General features: G+C 40.7%; 4 protein-coding genes across 10 annotated transcripts; 3 read left to right on the forward strand and 1 right to left on the reverse strand.

Moving 5' to 3' along the window:
- Positions 1-272: 272 nt before the first annotated feature.
- Act5C (Actin 5C) lies at positions 273-4,123 on the forward strand. 2 transcript variants are annotated; one of them, XM_017232534.3, is made up of 2 exons: positions 273-412; positions 2,297-4,123. In XM_017232534.3, exon 2 carries the CDS (start codon positions 2,305-2,307, stop codon positions 3,433-3,435), a length of 1,131 nt encoding a protein of 376 aa, XP_017088023.1. In that variant the 5' UTR covers positions 273-412; positions 2,297-2,304; the 3' UTR covers positions 3,436-4,123. The 2 variants fall into 2 exon arrangements, with proteins under 2 accessions (XP_017088023.1, XP_070137917.1); XM_070281816.1 differs by lacking the exon at positions 273-412 and adding an exon at positions 1,785-1,909.
- Positions 4,124-5,558: 1,435 nt separating this feature from the next.
- LOC108119369 (putative fatty acyl-CoA reductase CG5065) lies at positions 5,559-7,709 on the forward strand. Its single transcript, XM_017232532.2, has 8 exons — positions 5,559-5,648; positions 5,705-5,990; positions 6,051-6,287; positions 6,348-6,457; positions 6,635-7,020; positions 7,079-7,149; positions 7,220-7,345; positions 7,413-7,709. The coding sequence occupies exons 1-8, from the start codon at positions 5,594-5,596 to the stop codon at positions 7,633-7,635; spliced, it is 1,494 nt and encodes a 497-aa protein (XP_017088021.2). The 5' UTR covers positions 5,559-5,593; the 3' UTR covers positions 7,636-7,709.
- A 207-nt stretch (positions 7,710-7,916) lies between these two features.
- On the forward strand, positions 7,917-12,792 carry LOC108119377 (modifier of mdg4). 6 transcript variants are annotated; one of them, XM_070279495.1, is made up of 6 exons: positions 7,919-8,696; positions 8,757-9,375; positions 9,440-9,676; positions 9,746-9,919; positions 10,340-10,556; positions 10,587-12,029. In XM_070279495.1, the coding sequence occupies exons 1-5, from the start codon at positions 8,427-8,429 to the stop codon at positions 10,546-10,548; spliced, it is 1,509 nt and encodes a 502-aa protein (XP_070135596.1). In that variant the 5' UTR covers positions 7,919-8,426; the 3' UTR covers positions 10,549-10,556; positions 10,587-12,029. The 6 variants fall into 6 exon arrangements, with proteins under 6 accessions (XP_070135585.1, XP_070135582.1, XP_070135596.1 ...); XM_017232545.3 differs by having other exon boundaries at positions 7,920-8,696; positions 9,746-9,931; positions 10,587-12,027; XM_070279484.1 differs by lacking the exons at positions 10,340-10,556; positions 10,587-12,029 and adding an exon at positions 12,364-12,792 and having other exon boundaries at positions 7,917-8,696.
- Positions 12,793-14,170: 1,378 nt separating this feature from the next.
- Shmt (serine hydroxymethyl transferase) lies at positions 14,171-18,067 on the reverse strand. The gene is made up of 4 exons (XM_017232542.3): positions 17,912-18,067; positions 17,634-17,848; positions 15,581-15,780; positions 14,171-15,516 (listed from the first exon to the last, which is right to left on the reverse strand). Exons 2-4 carry the CDS (start codon positions 17,826-17,828, stop codon positions 14,310-14,312), a joined length of 1,602 nt encoding a protein of 533 aa, XP_017088031.2. The 5' UTR covers positions 17,829-17,848; positions 17,912-18,067; the 3' UTR covers positions 14,171-14,309.
- Between the last annotated feature and the right edge of the window lie 67 nt (positions 18,068-18,134).

The following is an 18,134-nucleotide window of genomic DNA, read 5'->3' on the forward strand; positions in this document are numbered from 1 at the left end:
AGCAAACACATACACTCGCACACACACACACACACACACCCATGTCTGGGGAGTGAAGGAAATTCTCCGAAAAAAACCGCTCGGCGAACAATTCATACCCATATATGGTAAAACTTTGGATATGGCTTTGGAGAAGAGAAGAGAGCCATATCGGTTCATATAGCGGCTGGGCTGATAAGCGACGACGACGACGAGAGGCGGGGCAAAGAGGAGGCGGGGGAGCCGGCCTGCCCGGCCAGCCCGGCCTGGGAGCTGAGCGCGCTTATAAAACGTGCGACAGCGACCAGTTTTCATATCACTACCGTTTGAGTTCTTGTGCTGTGTGGATATCCTCCCGACACAAAGCCGCTCCATCAGACCGAAAGACTTAATTTATATTTATTTAATTAATTTTAATAAAAACAGACCAAAAGTAAGTATCCCCGCAACGTAAATGAAACCCAAAAAAAACGAACTCTTTTTTTGTGAAAATGCAATCCAGTGAACAAAAAAAAATAAAAAATCCTTGTTTTTTTTATGTGTACCAGTGCCAAACAACAACAACAAAAACAAGTGCTACCAAAAAACTAAACTAAAAAATTTAGTAAAGAAATTAAAATGAAAATTTCTTCCAAAAATCAGGATAATCAAAGGAAATCCCCCTATATAATCCCCTTCAAAAAAATCCAAAAAAACGATCGTTCCTCTATAAAGTGTGGGCGTGTCATGACGATTTCACCTTCGAAAAAAAGACCTATTTGATTTCTAAAATTTTGTTTTTTTTTTATGGAATTTGCAATTCAATTTGCCAAATACTTTCTATTTTTTTCCCACGCCCTACGAGAAATCGAGACCTTCAATTGATAATAGTACTTCCCATAGATGTTATAGGATATCCAGTCGGAAAAGTAAACAATAACGCACCCTACATACCATATAGTAGTTCCCATTACGATTTTCTGATAACGGCGGCTTGCAGTCTAGGCGTATCTAGGCCAGATATACTATATATTGTATATATACTCCTCATTCAGTAGAGTTCCCCCTAGAAATAAAAATATTAACGTAAACTTGCTAGACGGTATGGGGGTTTCTTTGAAAAAAAAAAAAAAAAAATCAGAAGCCTGATACTCTTCAGATCCATCCAGTGAGGGGGGGGCTTCCAGTATAAACATAAACATCTAGGGCGCTACGTAGTCTAGTCGATAGTAATCCCCCCTAGAATGTAAAGAATTCACAAACATTTTTTATAATGCCTTCAAGTTTGTTTAATAATTACCTCGTTGAGACATAAAGATCACCTTAGGATCAGCATTCGAATCTTGATCTTGTGATGTAGGCAGTTCCCCCCCACATGCATAAGGTTAGGCTCCAAAATAGCAATCGCATCGCGTCATTAAAGTCGTTTTTGGCTTAAACGCCGGTTTTTCAAGAGACGCCTTTATCGCAAAAATGGAGAAAACCTTCGCCGCAACAGCGGATGTACATATATACATACACTTATACATATGTATGTATGTTGGCGAGAGTATATCTCTGTGTGTGTGTGTGTGTGGTAAGTGGCGAGAGCGAAAGCCAGCGAGCGTCAGCCGCTTTTTTCGCCTCGAAACATGACCATATATGGTCACAAAACTTGGCAGTCCGCCACTCGGGTAAGCCATCGCTCTCTGTCGCACGCATGCGCTAGGCCGGGTGAGAGCGAGCCAAAAAGAGAGAGAGAGTTGGATAGAGAGCGATAGCTGACGTCGACTTTGACGCCGACGCTGGCAGCGATCGAATGGCAGTAACTGGCATTAGCCGCCGCCACAGTTCCACTGTTCATTCCTCTTTCGGCAGTTACACGGTGCGGTTGCATTCCAGTCCACTCCAGCTCAGCTCAGCTCAGAACTTGAGATTTTCCCTTGATTTTATTCAAACTAAAAAAAAAAAGGTAACTAATTAGTGCAACTAACGGTGTTCTAGTTTAAATATTTAAACTTTCAAGTGATTCGCGCCTAAAACTTGTGTTCTTGGCTTCCAAAGCCGCAAATTTTTTTTTTTTTTTTGTGCTTTTTTTCGCTTGTGGCCGCCATTTTTAGGGGACACCCTTGCCGCATACACACACGCATACACATGAAGGCAGGAGGAACTCTCTCTTCTTGCGATTATCTTTTGCACCGGCATTCGTCTCTAGAAGCTTCTTTTTTTTTTTTTAAACGGGGTGGGGCCTTTGAGCGCCTTTTTTTTTTTAAATTGGAGTGCATTTTCATAATTTTTTGAATAATTTTTTAAATTTATATAACTAATTTTAATTTTTTTTTTTTAATTTAATTTTTAGCTTACAAAATGTGTGACGAAGAAGTTGCTGCATTGGTTGTCGATAACGGCTCTGGCATGTGCAAGGCCGGTTTCGCTGGCGATGATGCGCCCCGCGCCGTCTTCCCATCGATTGTGGGCCGTCCCCGTCACCAGGGTGTGATGGTCGGTATGGGCCAGAAGGACTCGTATGTCGGTGATGAGGCCCAGAGCAAGCGTGGTATCCTCACTCTGAAGTACCCCATTGAGCACGGTATTGTGACCAACTGGGATGATATGGAGAAGATCTGGCATCACACCTTCTACAATGAGCTGCGTGTGGCCCCCGAGGAGCATCCCGTTCTGTTGACCGAGGCCCCGCTGAACCCCAAGGCTAACCGCGAGAAGATGACACAGATCATGTTCGAGACCTTCAACACACCCGCCATGTACGTGGCCATCCAGGCCGTGCTCTCCCTGTACGCCTCTGGTCGTACCACCGGTATTGTGCTGGATTCCGGTGATGGTGTCTCCCACACCGTGCCCATCTATGAGGGTTATGCCCTGCCCCACGCCATCCTGCGTCTGGATTTGGCCGGTCGCGATCTGACCGACTACCTGATGAAGATCCTCACCGAGCGTGGCTACTCCTTCACCACCACTGCCGAGCGTGAAATCGTCCGTGACATCAAGGAGAAGCTGTGCTATGTCGCCCTTGACTTTGAGCAGGAGATGGCCACCGCTGCCTCCAGCTCCTCTCTGGAGAAGTCCTATGAGCTTCCCGACGGTCAGGTGATCACCATCGGTAACGAGCGTTTCCGTTGCCCCGAGGCCCTGTTCCAGCCCTCGTTCCTGGGTATGGAAGCGTGCGGCATCCACGAGACCACCTACAACTCGATCATGAAGTGCGATGTCGATATCCGTAAGGATCTGTATGCCAACACTGTGCTGTCCGGTGGTACCACCATGTACCCTGGCATCGCTGATCGTATGCAGAAGGAGATCACCGCCCTGGCCCCGTCCACCATGAAGATCAAGATCATTGCTCCACCAGAGCGCAAGTACTCTGTCTGGATCGGTGGCTCCATTCTGGCTTCGTTGTCCACCTTCCAGCAGATGTGGATCTCCAAGCAGGAATACGATGAGTCTGGCCCCTCCATTGTGCACCGCAAGTGCTTCTAAGAAGGAACAGCAACCAAGGATGTGTGGTTAGATGAGCAGGAGGAGGAGGAGGAGGATATGAAGAAAGAAGAAGAATTCAACTCGAAGGCGCAAGTGCGAGTGCGAGTGGTGGAAGTTCGGAGTGCAGCACAACAACAACAACAACAACACCATTTGAAGCAGAATCAGCAGCAACACACACCATCACCATCATTTGCCGCATTGTTGTGGTGTCCCCCCCAGCCCTTTCCCGTGGAGGGGGGATGCACACGATCTGGCGTGTTGTGTTCTAGAATTAATTTAATTTATTTCATGAAAAATAATGTACTATGTATTTTTGTTTTTTTTTTTTTTATTTTCTATACCTTTAATATAACGAAACTACAAACAAAAACAAAAAACAAAAAAATTAGATGAAACGAGAACAGCATAATTCTGCCATTCCATGGACACAACACTCACCTACACTCACTCACACACACACACACAACACACAACCCCCCACCCACAAACACTCACGCGTAAAAGTGGAAAAAAAACACACACACACATACACACAAAAATGATTTGAAGTGAAATCCATTGCAAAACACAAACAACAACACTAGCGTTTTGTAAAATTCGTCAGCAACCTTATGTATTATTTTTTAATTATGATGTAATTATAAAAACAAAAGTGAAACAAAAATATGAAAACAAGGAAAATCAAGTTGTCTTCTCTTTCGTCCTTCTTAGACTGTCTCTTATATCTGCTCTTGCTCCATCATGCTCCACTCATACTCTCTCTTGCTCTTGCTCTTAATCTCTCTCTCCCCTCTCTCTGTCTGTCTTGCCGGCCGGCAAAATCCAACACACTCGCGTCGTGTAATCACACGCATACGAGCATACTAGCATATGTAATTTTTTTTTTATTTGTACACTTTTCTAATTGCATGCGTATCGAATGATAAGTTTACGCCTGAAAATGTTAATTAAAATGTGAAATGCAACTAAAAAAGCAAACAAACATGACAAAAAAAAAACACAAAAAAAAACCCACAAAGCTAACGAGTTTAATGATTATATGGTTTTAGGAAGTACCGTTTTTGGTGGGGTGGCAAGGTCAGTGACCTTTTCTTCACGTTCTTTCACAGCGCTTGATGTGTGTTTGGGAATGCTCCAATTTGAGAGGCGCCTCCGGCTGACACACACACTTGCCACCCAAAGCAACCCCCCCTCCTGCCACGCATGCTAATGGCTAACAGCAGTACTAGAGTGAAGAAGAGAGACAGAGACAGAGAGCGGGTTTATAGTTGGATGCGATTAAAGTTCCGTTTTAAGTGCCAAGATCCAAAAAAAAAAAAAATAGCGCTCAAAGCATAGGAACGAATAATGAGCCAACACGCTAACACAAATCGTTGGCATAGTTTGGTCTTCTTATCGGTGACGAGAACCAGAATGCCAGTCTGGCTCAAAATCGGTGTTGGTAGTACCGGTACTGGCTCCATTCATGGGGCACGACGGCACGTTCATTGGCACGATGCAATGGGGCGAAAAAGGAGCACCTATGTATGTATCATATCCAGCAGCAGCAACCTCTCACTCTGGCCATATGGGGCGCGGGCGCAACGGTAAACGTCATCTCTTATCGGGCTTTCTTCTTTGATTCTTTCATTGCCGGAGGGGGCTGGACGGGGGTTCAACGGTTCCGTTTTTCTTATAATTTTTTTTTTTTTTTTTTAATTTTATTGGCTTTAGTTTTTGTTGTTGTACTCTGAAACCTTTTTTTTTTTTTTAAATAGTTGCAATACTGTATGTTCTTTCTTTTTTTTTGTAGAATTCTACCAAATATTAGATACTCTATAAATGGGATTTGAAGGAATTAATTTTTTTTATATTTTTCTTTTTTTGGAAATATTATTCCCTAAAGTTTTGTCTAAAAGTAGTTGGGAATTATAAGGTTCTATCCTGTTGCCTTGTATACACTGACCTTCTTTTTTGGAAGGTATCTGTCCTGCACATGCCAACAATGTATGGTATAGGGCCCTCTACAAAACCCTCGAATATTCAGCAGTCTTGACCTTTTTGGCGGGTAAGGTCATACGGTAAATACATAAAGCAGAATTTAAATATTTCCCGCCCTGGAAATGGCGCACTTCGCTCAGAACCCCTTGGTACGGCGATCTATACAGAGGCCACCATGTCCATAGCGGAATTTTATAAGGATCAGGAGATCTTTGTGACCGGCGCCACGGGTGGGTTATATATCATATATCTATATCTATATTTTTTTGATAAAAATCCATCAAAGGTTTCGTGGGCAAGGCACTGGTGGAGAAACTCCTACGTTCCTGTCCAAAACTGGGCAGGATCTATGTCCTGATGAGACCCAAGAAGGGCGTCAATATCGAGGATCGTTTGCAACAGCAATGGGAGACCAAGTTATATGATAGATTGCGTCAGGAACAGCCCGATTCCCGATCCAAACTGGTGGCCATTGCCGGTGATGTGGAGCAACTGGGTCTGGGCATCAGTCCAGAGGATTTGGAGAGGCTTAAAAATGTCACAATAGTATATCATTCGGCGGCTAGTGTCCGGTATGTCAGGGGATCTCGGGTTCTATCTAAAATTTGTAAATAACCCAACTTTTTTCTCAGTTTTGATGATCATCTGCGGTCCGCCATCCTAATGAACACTCGTGGAACCCATGAACTGGTCAAGTTGGCCCTTGGATGGCGTAAACTGAAGGCCTTTGTCCATGTCTCCACCACATACTCGAATCCCAGTGTCCTGGAAGTGGAGGAACGTGTCTATCCACCGATTGCCGATTGGAGGACAACCATAAAACTGGCAGAGACCTACGATGAGGAGACTTTGGATATCTTTAATCTAAAGTGGGTTATATATTTTTTTTTTAATTATTTTTTATTATTAATATTATTTATTTTATTTAGATATGGAAACTTTCAGCCTAATACATATACTTTTACAAAAAGTTTGGCCGAACAGGTGGTTAATGAATATAGAGATCGATTACCAGTTTTTATATTTAGGCCATCTATTGGTGAGTTTTTTTTTTTAAGAAATTTAACTAAAATTAAGATTATAATCTTAAAAAATGTTTTAAAAATCCCCAAAAGTAGGTTATAGTCGATTTTTTTCTTAAAATCTTCTTTTCTTTTTCTTTTTTCGATTTTTTCGATTTTTTTTCGATATTTTATCGATAAATTAATCCTTATAGTGGTCTCCACCATTGAAGAACCTGTTCCCGGCTGGGCTGATAACTTTAATGGACCCACTGGCCTATTGGTGGCCTGTGGAGTGGGAATCCTACGCTCCCAGAACTGTGACCCCCATGTCGTGGCCGACTTTGTGCCCGCCGATATAGTCACTCGCACCTTGATCACCTCCGTCTTCAAGTTCATCAAAGAGTCAGAGGTCAAAATTAAAGAAAAGACCGATAATGACCTCTATGTGGTGAACTGTGCTACGGCGAATATATCGCCTATAACGATGGGAGAGGTGATCGAAATCGGAAAGACCTATATCCGAGAGAATCCCTTCGAAAAGACTCTATGGCTTCCAGGAGGAAGCATAACCATGTGTCCTGTTTTGCATTTTATAAGAGTGAGTTTTTTAATTAATTTTTTAATAATTTTAAGTTTTTATTTATTTTATTTTTTAGTTTATAACACAACATCTTCTAATGGCAGCCGTGGTGGATACTCTACTACGTTTATATAACGAAAAACCTTTGTAAGTTGACTTTTAACATTTATTTAGGTTTTGTTTTAAATTTTTATTTATTTTTTTTTTAATATTTTAGCTTAATGAAGTTGCAACGTCGCATTTTTGCTGCCTTTAGTGCCTTGCAAGTTTTTGCAATGACAGAATGGCATTTCAAAAATGATAATTTCAAGGCCCTACACAAAATAGTGCCCATGAATGAAGTGTAAGTTTTTATAATAAAAAAAATTCTTATAAAAAAATATATAATTTTTAATAATATATTTTTGTAGACCCACCTTTGGCTTTATGCAACATGCTGATATTAACTATGTGGACTTTTTCCAACACGGTATTCGTGGCGCCAAAGAGTTCCTCTTGAAGGAAAGTCCCGAAAGTAGTAGTGCCGCCCGATTCCGGATGAAAATCTTCTATGTTCTGGACTATCTATTCAGGGCGATTGCCTATAGCTTCATTTTGCGTTTGATTTACAAATTTTTAGTTAGCTTATGGTAAAATGTACAATTTTTAAGGTTTTTTTTTTAAAAAAGAACTTGTTTTTTAAATATTAATATAAAAGGTTAAAGGAATATGATGGTTTTTTTTTTGATTGAAGCAAAAATTGTGTTAAAAACAGAAAATAAAAGAAAATAAATATTTTATATAAATATTTAAACTAAATAACGTGTTTTTTTCAAATCTGGCCACTCTTTAGTAAGCTAGCGCCATCTATGGTTAGTTTTTAATAATCAGGGCTGCTTTGCACGACAGCGTTGCCAGACTGTTGAAAAACAAAATGGTGCAGCGTACATAAAAACTAAAAAGAAGAAGCAGAGAAACAGAAAAACATTCAGAGCGTACATAAAAAACTAAGTCCGTGTGTAGAAATACCGTAAACACAGGCATATAATCAAAGGATAAGGATCTACAAAGGATAGAGGCGATTACGAAGGACACAGGCACCATATAGGAGGAATCGCGGGAATTCGGAGAATCCAGCAAGCAGAGTTTGCATTTATTTTGTTTTTTTTTTCTCGCTGGGATTCCGTGGACAAGGCGGACAAGGAGCACCCCCTTCTGATAGGTGGCACCAGGCACAACCCCCCAGGAGGCAGAGGAAGAGGCAACCACATTTGGACACCAACCTCCCCACAGCAGGCTGCGGGGAGAGAAACAAAAAAAACAGAAAATCAACCGCTAATTGGATTAGCCGGAGATTGGCATAAAGGGGGGCAGAAGAAAGGCAGCAGAAGAGCTAGAAGCTAAACAGAGGGATAAAGAGGAGAAGACAGAAAGGCGACGCCGCAATGGCCACCACCCAGCAGTATTCGCTGCGGTGGAATAACTACCTGCGCCACCTCACCTACTCTCTGGACAACCACCGGCTGAACGATGACTTTGTGGACGTCAGCCTGTGCGTGGACGGACGACGGATCAAGGCGCACAAGGTCGTACTCTCCTCGTGTTCGTCCTATTTCAAGGAGATCTTTAAAGAGAACCCACATCCGCATCCAGTTATTATATTTAAGTTTATAAAGTTTGAAGATCTCAACTCGATAATCGAGTTTATGTACCAGGTGGGTTCTCATCAGTCTTATATCTTGTATTTGTAGTAACCCTTGATATATCCTTACCAGGGTGAAGTCAATGTACAGCAGGAGGCTTTGCAATCCTTTCTGCAGACGGCCGAGCTGTTGGCCGTCCAGGGACTCACCGCCGAGGAGAAGGAAAAGCCCCAGCTGCCGGTGGCGCCGCTGATTAGTGAACACAAGCTAATCAAAACGATACCCAGTACCATACGGGCGGTGAGCGATCAGCAGCAGGTGGCCCAGGCCCAATCGGCCACCCAGACCATTGAGATACCAACGGCTACGCTGTTGCAGGCCACCACCGCCAGTCAGGTGCAGAGTCAGGTGGCAGCCGCAGCAGCCCACTTGCAGGTCCAACAACAACAGCAGCATCATCATGTACAAACCGCTCAGATTCAGCATATTCAAGTGCAATCAGCGCCGCCACCTCAGCAACAGCAACAGCAGCAACAACAACAGCAGCAGTCGCAACAACAACAATCGCAACAATCCCAACAACAAACAACACCTGTCCAGACGCAACACCTGACGATAACAAATGCGGTGGCTCTGCCGACAGCGAGTTCGGTGAAAAAACGTAAAATCACCTTCTCGGATGACGATGACAACATCTATACCACCGAAACAGTTGACTATGCCGTCAAGGATGAACAGACCATAGTGAAGAGTAATTATCCTTGAGATCCTCCTAGGGAGATCCTTGAACCATAACTAATTCCATGCTTTTCCAGCTGCCGAAATGACATTTTTGCGAGGCGCCGTCAAAATGGATATACCCGATTATATTGTTGGGGAGGTGGATGATCGATTGTCGGATGGCGCCACACCTCAAACATCACAGGATGCCACCACGGCGGCTGGCCAGACCGTGACCCAGTACTCCAACGAGTATGAAATACTCACCGAATCCGAGATCGAAGAAAAGTATCAGGCCGATAAGGATAATGCCGAATTAGCCATTGAAATGTGTAAGAAAAATTTTTAAAAATAATAATTAATATTCTTAATTAATTAATGTGATTATTTTTATTTTTTAGCTCGATTATTGGGTACAGCGAGTGGAACGGCGGCGGGGAGTTCGGCCCAGGCTGTGCTGGAGGATGGGGACGGTGGTGGCGGCGGCGGTGGTGGTGGAGGAGCAACCACTGGCTCCTCGACTACGGTGTCCGTGACGCCGGTCAAGTCCGACAGCAAGGCCGGCGGGGCAAATGGTGAGTTTACGGGTGAGAATAACGAGTTATCCCAAAAGGATATTGGGATTAACTTTTTTCCTTATTTTAAAAAATCTATTAAATAGTTTTAAGATTCAATAAATATTTTTCTAATATTTTAGATATATAATTTTATTTTTATTTTTAAGTTTTCAGTTGAAAATTATGGTTTTCTGGTTATATTGTTGGTTGTGGTTATATTTTTGTTGAATTTTTTAAAAAGAATCTTTGTAGTTTAGTATTAAAATTTGTCATTTTTTTTTTTGGTTTTTGTTAAAAAATATATAGTCATTATAGTAATTATTATAATTAATGTATTTCGTTCGTTGTGGCTGTCGAATATGTCTCCAAGCATTAATTAGTTCCTGGAGACTTGTTACATTTGATTGATTGTTGTACGTATTTTCTGTATATTTTTAGATTCGTCCAATAATAAGTGGACTGAATGTCAGTTTTGCAAAATGGTCATAACGACGGTTAATCTTTGGAGACATATTCGCACCCAACACACCCCCCAACCGCCCCGCAAGTGCGATCTGTGCAATAAGAATTTCAAGAACAAGTACAGCCTCAGGGAGCACATCCGTATCTCCCACGAACAGAAGGTGGCCATCAAAACGGAGAATTAATTCAAATGTGGATAACCATATATATATATATATATATATGGAGGATATATATATATTTAGGCAACAATATAGTTAATTACGTCCAGCTTAGCAAAAGAAAAGCCAATCCCCCATTCTAAGCCAAAAAAAAGAGATTGCACCATTTAGCCGTTCATTATGTGTCTAGGATTTAGATTTAATTGGCTCCTCCCCCCACCATCTGAAACCTTAATATATAAACCTTAAGTGAAAGTCCAGTCAGCTAGTTAGCCACCCGGAGATTAGAGATCGGAGCTGGTGATCCTCATCTCGATGTTTGACCAAAAGCCATGTCATATGTCTAATGTATATTGTACCAATTTTGTATTTTAGTCCAGGCCTACCCCCTTAAAAAAAGTACAAGCTTAGAATACCCTCCCCCGCCCCCCCATTATGTAAATAGAAGAAATCTTCCCGCAAAAAGCAGAAATCTCCAGGAGATTAGGGGAATATATAACTATATATAAGGGTGCAATTCAATATATACACAATCTTGTTATCTTCTTTTTAGTTAAATTTTTATATTTTAAGTTAAAAAAAAAGTCCTTCTAGTTTTCAAAACCTGAAATATTTAAATTATATTTTAGTTTTAGTTTTAATACTCAGAAACATTAGCTATTTTTTTTTGCTAAACTGAATTATGGAATTTATACATTTTTTTTGAATATACATATATTTTTGTATATAGTTCTAGTTAAAAAATTAGATATATATTTTTCTTATGGAGAAACCCCCTAAAAACTATTCCAGTATCTTCAGAGATTTCTGTTAGGCCACGATATTGTAAAATTTTTTCTGTTTTTAATTCTTATTCCAATATTAGCCCTCTATATATCTATATATCCCTTGTGTACAAATTTATCTTAAAAAACAAAAACTATTAATTATAAATATATTAGCTAAAAAAAAATTAGTTATAGTTTAGTTTTAAGAACACATTCGATTGAAAAATAGTTTAGTTTACAAGCCAAGTGAAAACAACGGAGTCATAATATTTAATTCTAGAATTAGTTTCAAAAATACGAGTATTTTCCAAAAAAAAACAAAAATTATTGAAAAAAATAAAAAAAAAAAATCACCTGTAGAAATCCTCTCTTCGAAAAACGAAAAATCCCCCCTATACCAACCTAAAGATAATCTAGTTAAATGAAAAAAACACTCATACGTATTACTTATCGATCTAAAAATATCGGATCAATGTATACACCTGTAGTTAATGTCCGTTTCTGAAAAACCCCATAAATCTTGCTCCGAAAAAATGGTTAAAAAAATCATCCCACCATTCATGACAAAAGAAAATCTTGCTTAAGATCTCATTGAAGAGGAGAATTTATCAACGAAGAATTCAGGAGGTAGTCCAGTACAGTGGTCATCAAATAGTAAAGAAAAAAAGATCAATAGTTCTAATTAGCAGAGATTCCAAAAATTTATAAAAAAAAAATAACTGAAAAAAATTAAGAGAAAAAAAATCTAAAATTTAAGGTCCCCCCGCCCAGTATGTAATAAAAATTACTCAATTTAATTCGTTTTTTCGGTGAAAAACTAAAAAAAACCGAAAAAGAAAGAGACAACATTATACAGTTTAGTGTGGAAGAGAAAAAGAGAGACATAGAGACAGAGCAACAAAATAAAAGAATTCATGTAAACCATTTAGAAAAGAAAGTGTATTTTTTTAAAGGGGTTTTTTAATTTAATTTTAATTATTTTATTAAAAAATTGTTTTAGTTAACCAGGTAATACTGTAGTTGTAAGGCTTTTTCTTGGCAGATTTTTAATTTTTTAAATTTTTTTTTCCAGACGACCCCCTTAAACTGAAACAAGAACCAGAATCGGAAACTGATGATGCTGGAAGTGGAAGGAAAGCCCCAGAAGCCTTCTCACCTGCCACCTCACCCGCCAAAATCATCATCAGCGATGATGAGGTCAGCATTGGCCGGGAAGTGATATTGCCACCACTGGTCTGTGGCTTCTGTACGAGACGCCTCAAAACCACAAATGCCCTGCGACGGCATATCGCCTCCAGGCACTCAGAGATCCAGGGCAAGGACCACGAGTGCTTCATCTGCATGAAGAGCTTCAAGACCAAGTGGTCCCTCTCCACGCACAACTCCCGGTTCCATCGAGAGACCAGCAGCACCACAACCTAAGATTTGTTCAAATATTTATAAAAATTTCAAAGAGCATGCCATAAGTTATCATAAATCGAGTCGGGTTTTAATTGTTTGTTTTTTATTCTAAATTTAAGATTAATTTCGGTTTGTTTAACAATTTTCTCATTAGGATTATTAGAGAAAATAATGGGCACAATCTTCAAACTAAAGGGCAAGGTTTAATGGTATTTGCCCTCCAATGATACTAAATTTTATTTTATTTTTTGTATCTGCATATGTTTTTAAGAAACTGTTGAAAAATAAAAAATTTTTTCCACATATGGATTTCCACATATGTATGACCCATATCCATGTCTATATCTCTGCCGATTCTTATCCCATCCTTGAGAGGAATACCTTAGACAATTTCTATATCGATTCTCCACCATTCTGCATCAAAATCCAGAGACGAAATATTTTTTCAATTTTTTGTCCATTTTTCCTGATGGGACCCCTGAAAATGCTGTTTTCCCCTACAGGGCCCACTGTGATGGCTATATCTTCAACAATTCTCATCCGATTCCCAAGCGGAGTACCTTAAACGATTTCTGGGTCGATTCTCCACCATTCTGCATCAAAATCCTGAGACAAAATATTTTTTCGATTTTTTGTCCATTTTTCCTGATGGGACCCCTGAAAATGGGGTTTTCCCCTATAGGGCCCACTGTGATGGCTATATCTTCAACAATTCTCATCCGATTCTTAAGCGGAGTACCTTAAACGATTTGTGGATCGATTCTCCACCATTCTGCATCAAAATCTTGAGACGAAATATTTTTTCGATTTTTTGTCCATTTTTCCTGATGGGACCCTGAAAATGCTGTTTTCCCCTATAGGGCCCACTGTGATGGCTATATCTTCAACAATTCTCATCCGATTCTTAAGCGGAGTACCTTAAACGATTTCTGGGTCGATTCTCCATCATTCTGCATCAAAATCCTGAGACAAAATATTTTTTCGATTTTTTGTCCATTTTTCCTGATGGGACCCCTGAAAATGGGGTTTTCCCCTATAGGGCCCACTGTGATGGCTATATCTTCAACAATTCTCATCCGATTCCCAAGCGGAGTACCTTAAACGATTTCTGGGTCGATTCTCCACCATTCTGCATCAAAATCCTGAGACGAAATATTTTTTCGATTTTTTGTCCATTTTTTCTGATGGGACCTTTGAGAATGCTGTTTTCCCCTATAGGGCCCACTGTGATGGCTATATCTCCGCCGATTCTTATTCAATCCTTTAGAGCAATATCTTAAACGATTTGTGAAATCTCCTTCGATCTGCATCTAAATCTTATAGCAGAAGTTAGGATTAATATTTTTTAGAATTTTTCAACGGAGGCCCTTAAACAGATCTCTTCCTTGAAAGACCCCTAATACTTGGAATAATATTGGCAAGGATATGGGCAAGGATATTTCTTCCTTCAGCCCCCAAACTTATTTAAAAAGCTTAAGTTATGATGTTAAATGAAATCAAAATGCATTTAATGACTTAAAGAGACTAAATAATTGCAGATGTATCGCAAAGATACACATTTTCAGCTTGAATGGCTTTCAAAAAAAAGTGAAATAGGATAGTCGATGTTGGGTTTGTTTAGAAGGTCTTCAGACCGGGCAAGAGGAACTTCCTGCTGAAGAGCTTGACGGTCTTCTGGAGCTCCGCCACCTGGCCGGAGATCACCTTGTCCTCCGAGAGGATCTTGTGGTAGTCAGCCAGCTTGGGAGTGGCTGCCGACTTGGCGGCCTGGGCGCCCAGCTTGAGGGCGGCATCGATGAACGTCACCACCTGTTCGATGTCCTGCTCCACAAGACCGCGAGTGGTTAGGGCCGGAGTGCCCAGACGGATCCCCGAAGGGTTCAGGGCGGACTTGTCGCCCGGAACGGTGTTCTTGTTGCAAGCAATGCCCACCTCCTCCAGGATGTACTCGGCCTTGGCGCCAGTCAGTCCGGCCTTGCGCACGTCGACGAGGACGAGATGAACGTCAGTGCCTCCGGTGGCCACCTGATAGCCCTTGGCGATCAGGCCGTTGCACAGGGTCTTGGCGTTCTTGAGGACCTGCGTCTGGTAGGCCTTGAACTCCGGCGACTTGGCCTGCTTGAAGGCCGTGGCGATGCCGGCGATGGCGTTGTTGTGCGGTCCACCCTGCAGCGAGGGGAAGACGGCCTGGTTGATGCGCTCCTCCAGATCGTAGTTGATCACATCGCCGTTGGCCTTGGTGCTGCGGACGCCCTTGCGGAAGAAGATGACTCCGGCCCGGGGACCGCGCAGCGTCTTGTGGGTCGTGGTCGTCACAATGTCGGCGTATTCGAAGGGCGATGGAATCAGTCCGGCGGCCACTATTCCCGCCACATGGGCCATGTCGGCCATCAGGTAAGCACCCACATCGTCACAGATCTGCCGGAAACGGGCATAGTCCAGCAGCCGGGAGTAGCACGAGATGCCAGCAATGATTATCTGCGGCCGGAAGGTCTTGGCTGCCTCCGCCAGCTTGTCATAGTCGATGATACCCGTCTCCGGATTCACTTTGTAGGGCATGCTCTCGAAGAAGATCGACGTGGCTGAGATCTTCTTGGTGGGGGTGAAGAAGCCATGGGTCAAGTGACCACCATCGGGCAGATCCAAGCCCATGATGCGGTCATGGGGACGGCAGACACCGGTATAGACGGCCAGATTGGCCGGAGAACCGGAATAGGGCTGGACATTGACGCCCCACTTGTCCTCGGGCAGGTTGAAGAGTTCACGACCTCGTTTCTGGGCCAGAAGTTCAATGCAGTCGATGAATTCATTGCCGCCATAGTACCTATCGAATGGAAAAGGATAATTAAGGGTTATCTTCTCTCCAGGAAGGATCTTTCAAGACTCACCGTTTGCCAGGATAACCCTCCGAGTACTTGTTAGTGAGGCAGGAGCTCAGACTCTCCAGGACACCCACGGATGTAAAGTTCTCGCTGGCAATCATCTCGAGTCCTTCCAGCTGACGCTCCTTCTCCTTCTTGATGAGATCCGCCAACTCGGGATCACCCTCCTCCAATGTGGCCTGCAGCAACTTCTGATCCGCCATTGTCTTTAGAAAAAATAATTTAAAAAAATAAGAATATGATGCTTTCAGTGCAACGATCGTTGGATTTCTGATTCAAAATGGAAATGTAATCGGAACTTATAAAAATAATCAGCTTGTTTTTCCATCCAACTCGAACAAATATTTATGTTCGCCCCAGGGGGAGAGAATTGCGAAAAATCACAAATAAAGGTTCAATGGTTCAATAGCATTGGAAAAGTTTCAACGATAAGGTGGAACTCATGTTTATAAATACCTATATATATATATATACAATTTCCGATCGACTGATCGATGGGGCTTAGCTATCGCCAGGCTATGGAGATTAGCTGGACGATGCAACTTGGCAACTATTTCGATTAGATTCTTTATAAAATATATATTTGTATATACCCATATTATGACATCTTCTATCTTCTTCCAGGTCTGGGTTCGACCCCCCATGGTACGCCGGTTATCACTCTAATCTATAAGACTCTCCTATCTCTATGTGGGTTTACGTCTGCGTTGTTTTTGTTCTCCTCTCTGGGTCAGGGGTTAAAAATATTTGAACGATAAGGTGTTGCAGGCCCCCTAGGATTTATTGACGTTTGTTTTTGAGGAAAGTTCGGGAATAATTTCCATTCAAAAGTTGGAAAAACAATCTAAAATACTGTCTATAGAGTCTATTTTAGTATAGTCTTTTTCTTATTTTATTAAGTCTATTTATCTTATCGTACATTTCTTGAATATTTTTTTGGAAATTATAATTAAGACCGGTTCTTCTTGTCAAAATGCCAAAATCTAATCGAATCAGAGGCCGGAAAACAAGTTTACAGACATTTTTCCATTGAAAAAATATGGTTTTAATATACAATATCAACAATAGATCGTAAGTACATCCATCTGAGAACTAAAAACTGGTGAATCCCCTTTAAATTCTGTCTAAAAATGAAATAAAATCTTTAATTTCCAAGTGAAAACCCACACATCTGGCCCTGTCTGAAGGAAATTCAATTTAATGGCCAAGAATATTAGCGGTTTGTATAAACAAGTGCTCGAATTATGGACGTTGTTGATAGGCGGTCTGAAAGCCAAGAAATCTGAGTAGGCATAAACAAGTTTAAGGCGGTGTCAGCCCAATGAAATATATCAAAAAAATTGAAAGATTCTAGTTGCTAACGAAGCTATAAATACACTTTAAGAAACTCTAATAGAATTATTTAAATTTTTTTTTAAGAAAAAGAGATTTGTTTTCATTACAAATATTAAAGAAAATATATTTGCATTCGTCACTTTAATTTTTAAAAAAGTTAAACAGTTTCTGCTTAATTTTAGATAGGTAAACCTTAAACTTTTGTGATGAAACTAAGGTTTTAAAATTATTTTACTATTAAATTAAAGAAAGAAATGTTTTAGAAATTAAATTTAAGAGGAAAAAACTAATTTTTCTGTAGAAACTTAAGATTTTTAAACTAAATACTTTATAATAACCATTTAAAACAATTTATTACAATATTATAATCAACAAAAAATCTTAAAAATCAAACTAAACTCATAAAATAATTAATAAAACTATTCAATTTTAAACTTTTCTATATAAAAACACCCCTATCTTTGTAGGGTATAATTAAAATACGCAAAACTAAAACCGAAACACATGTCAGTGGCTTAAAAAAACAACAAATAGTACCAAAGCACATGGCATTCCAGAATCACTAGTCTTCTGGAAGAAAATCAAGCCTCTCCCGCTATAAAGATCTCTAATCAGATCACATCAAGGGTTCCACAAGCCACACAGCACTGCTTAATTGATTGATTATCACGAATCTAATTTATATACACATCTATATATATAATATTATTATTGAAGTACTCACCTTAGAAGTGGTTTCCTTGCTGTACGAATATCGTCTGATCGGGGAGAATGTGGATGTTGGATTTTTGGCGGCAGCGACGCGAGTTAAAGCTCCGATCAGCTGTTCTCCCGCGAAGTTACCGGCTTTTGTGTTCACGTCTCGGCTTAAACAGTAGCGAAGCTTTTGTGGCAGTGACAAGCAGCGTACTTTCTGCATAATAATATATATTCGCAAGCCTATAAAAATTAAATTAATTAATGACATTATTTTTGGATGAGAAACACTCTCTCAGTACCCACTTTTCTACGCGTTCCGATTGAAACTGTCGGCCAGGGTGGCCGAACAAAATAGAAATCACTGCTTTACCAGTGTCGCCCGACGCCGCTTCAACTGATAAGCGTTAACCTCTGACCTGCCCGAATCTGTTATCGCGTTGGCAGCCTCTAAGATTCATTTATAAAAAAAAAATAGAATAATTCACTGCCGGTGCGCATAACGTAAACAACTTAAGAGCGACAGCTG

This window comes from Drosophila bipectinata, chromosome XL (assembly GCF_030179905.1).
Source record: "Drosophila bipectinata strain 14024-0381.07 chromosome XL, DbipHiC1v2, whole genome shotgun sequence".
NCBI lineage: Eukaryota > Metazoa > Arthropoda > Insecta > Diptera > Drosophilidae > Drosophila > Drosophila bipectinata.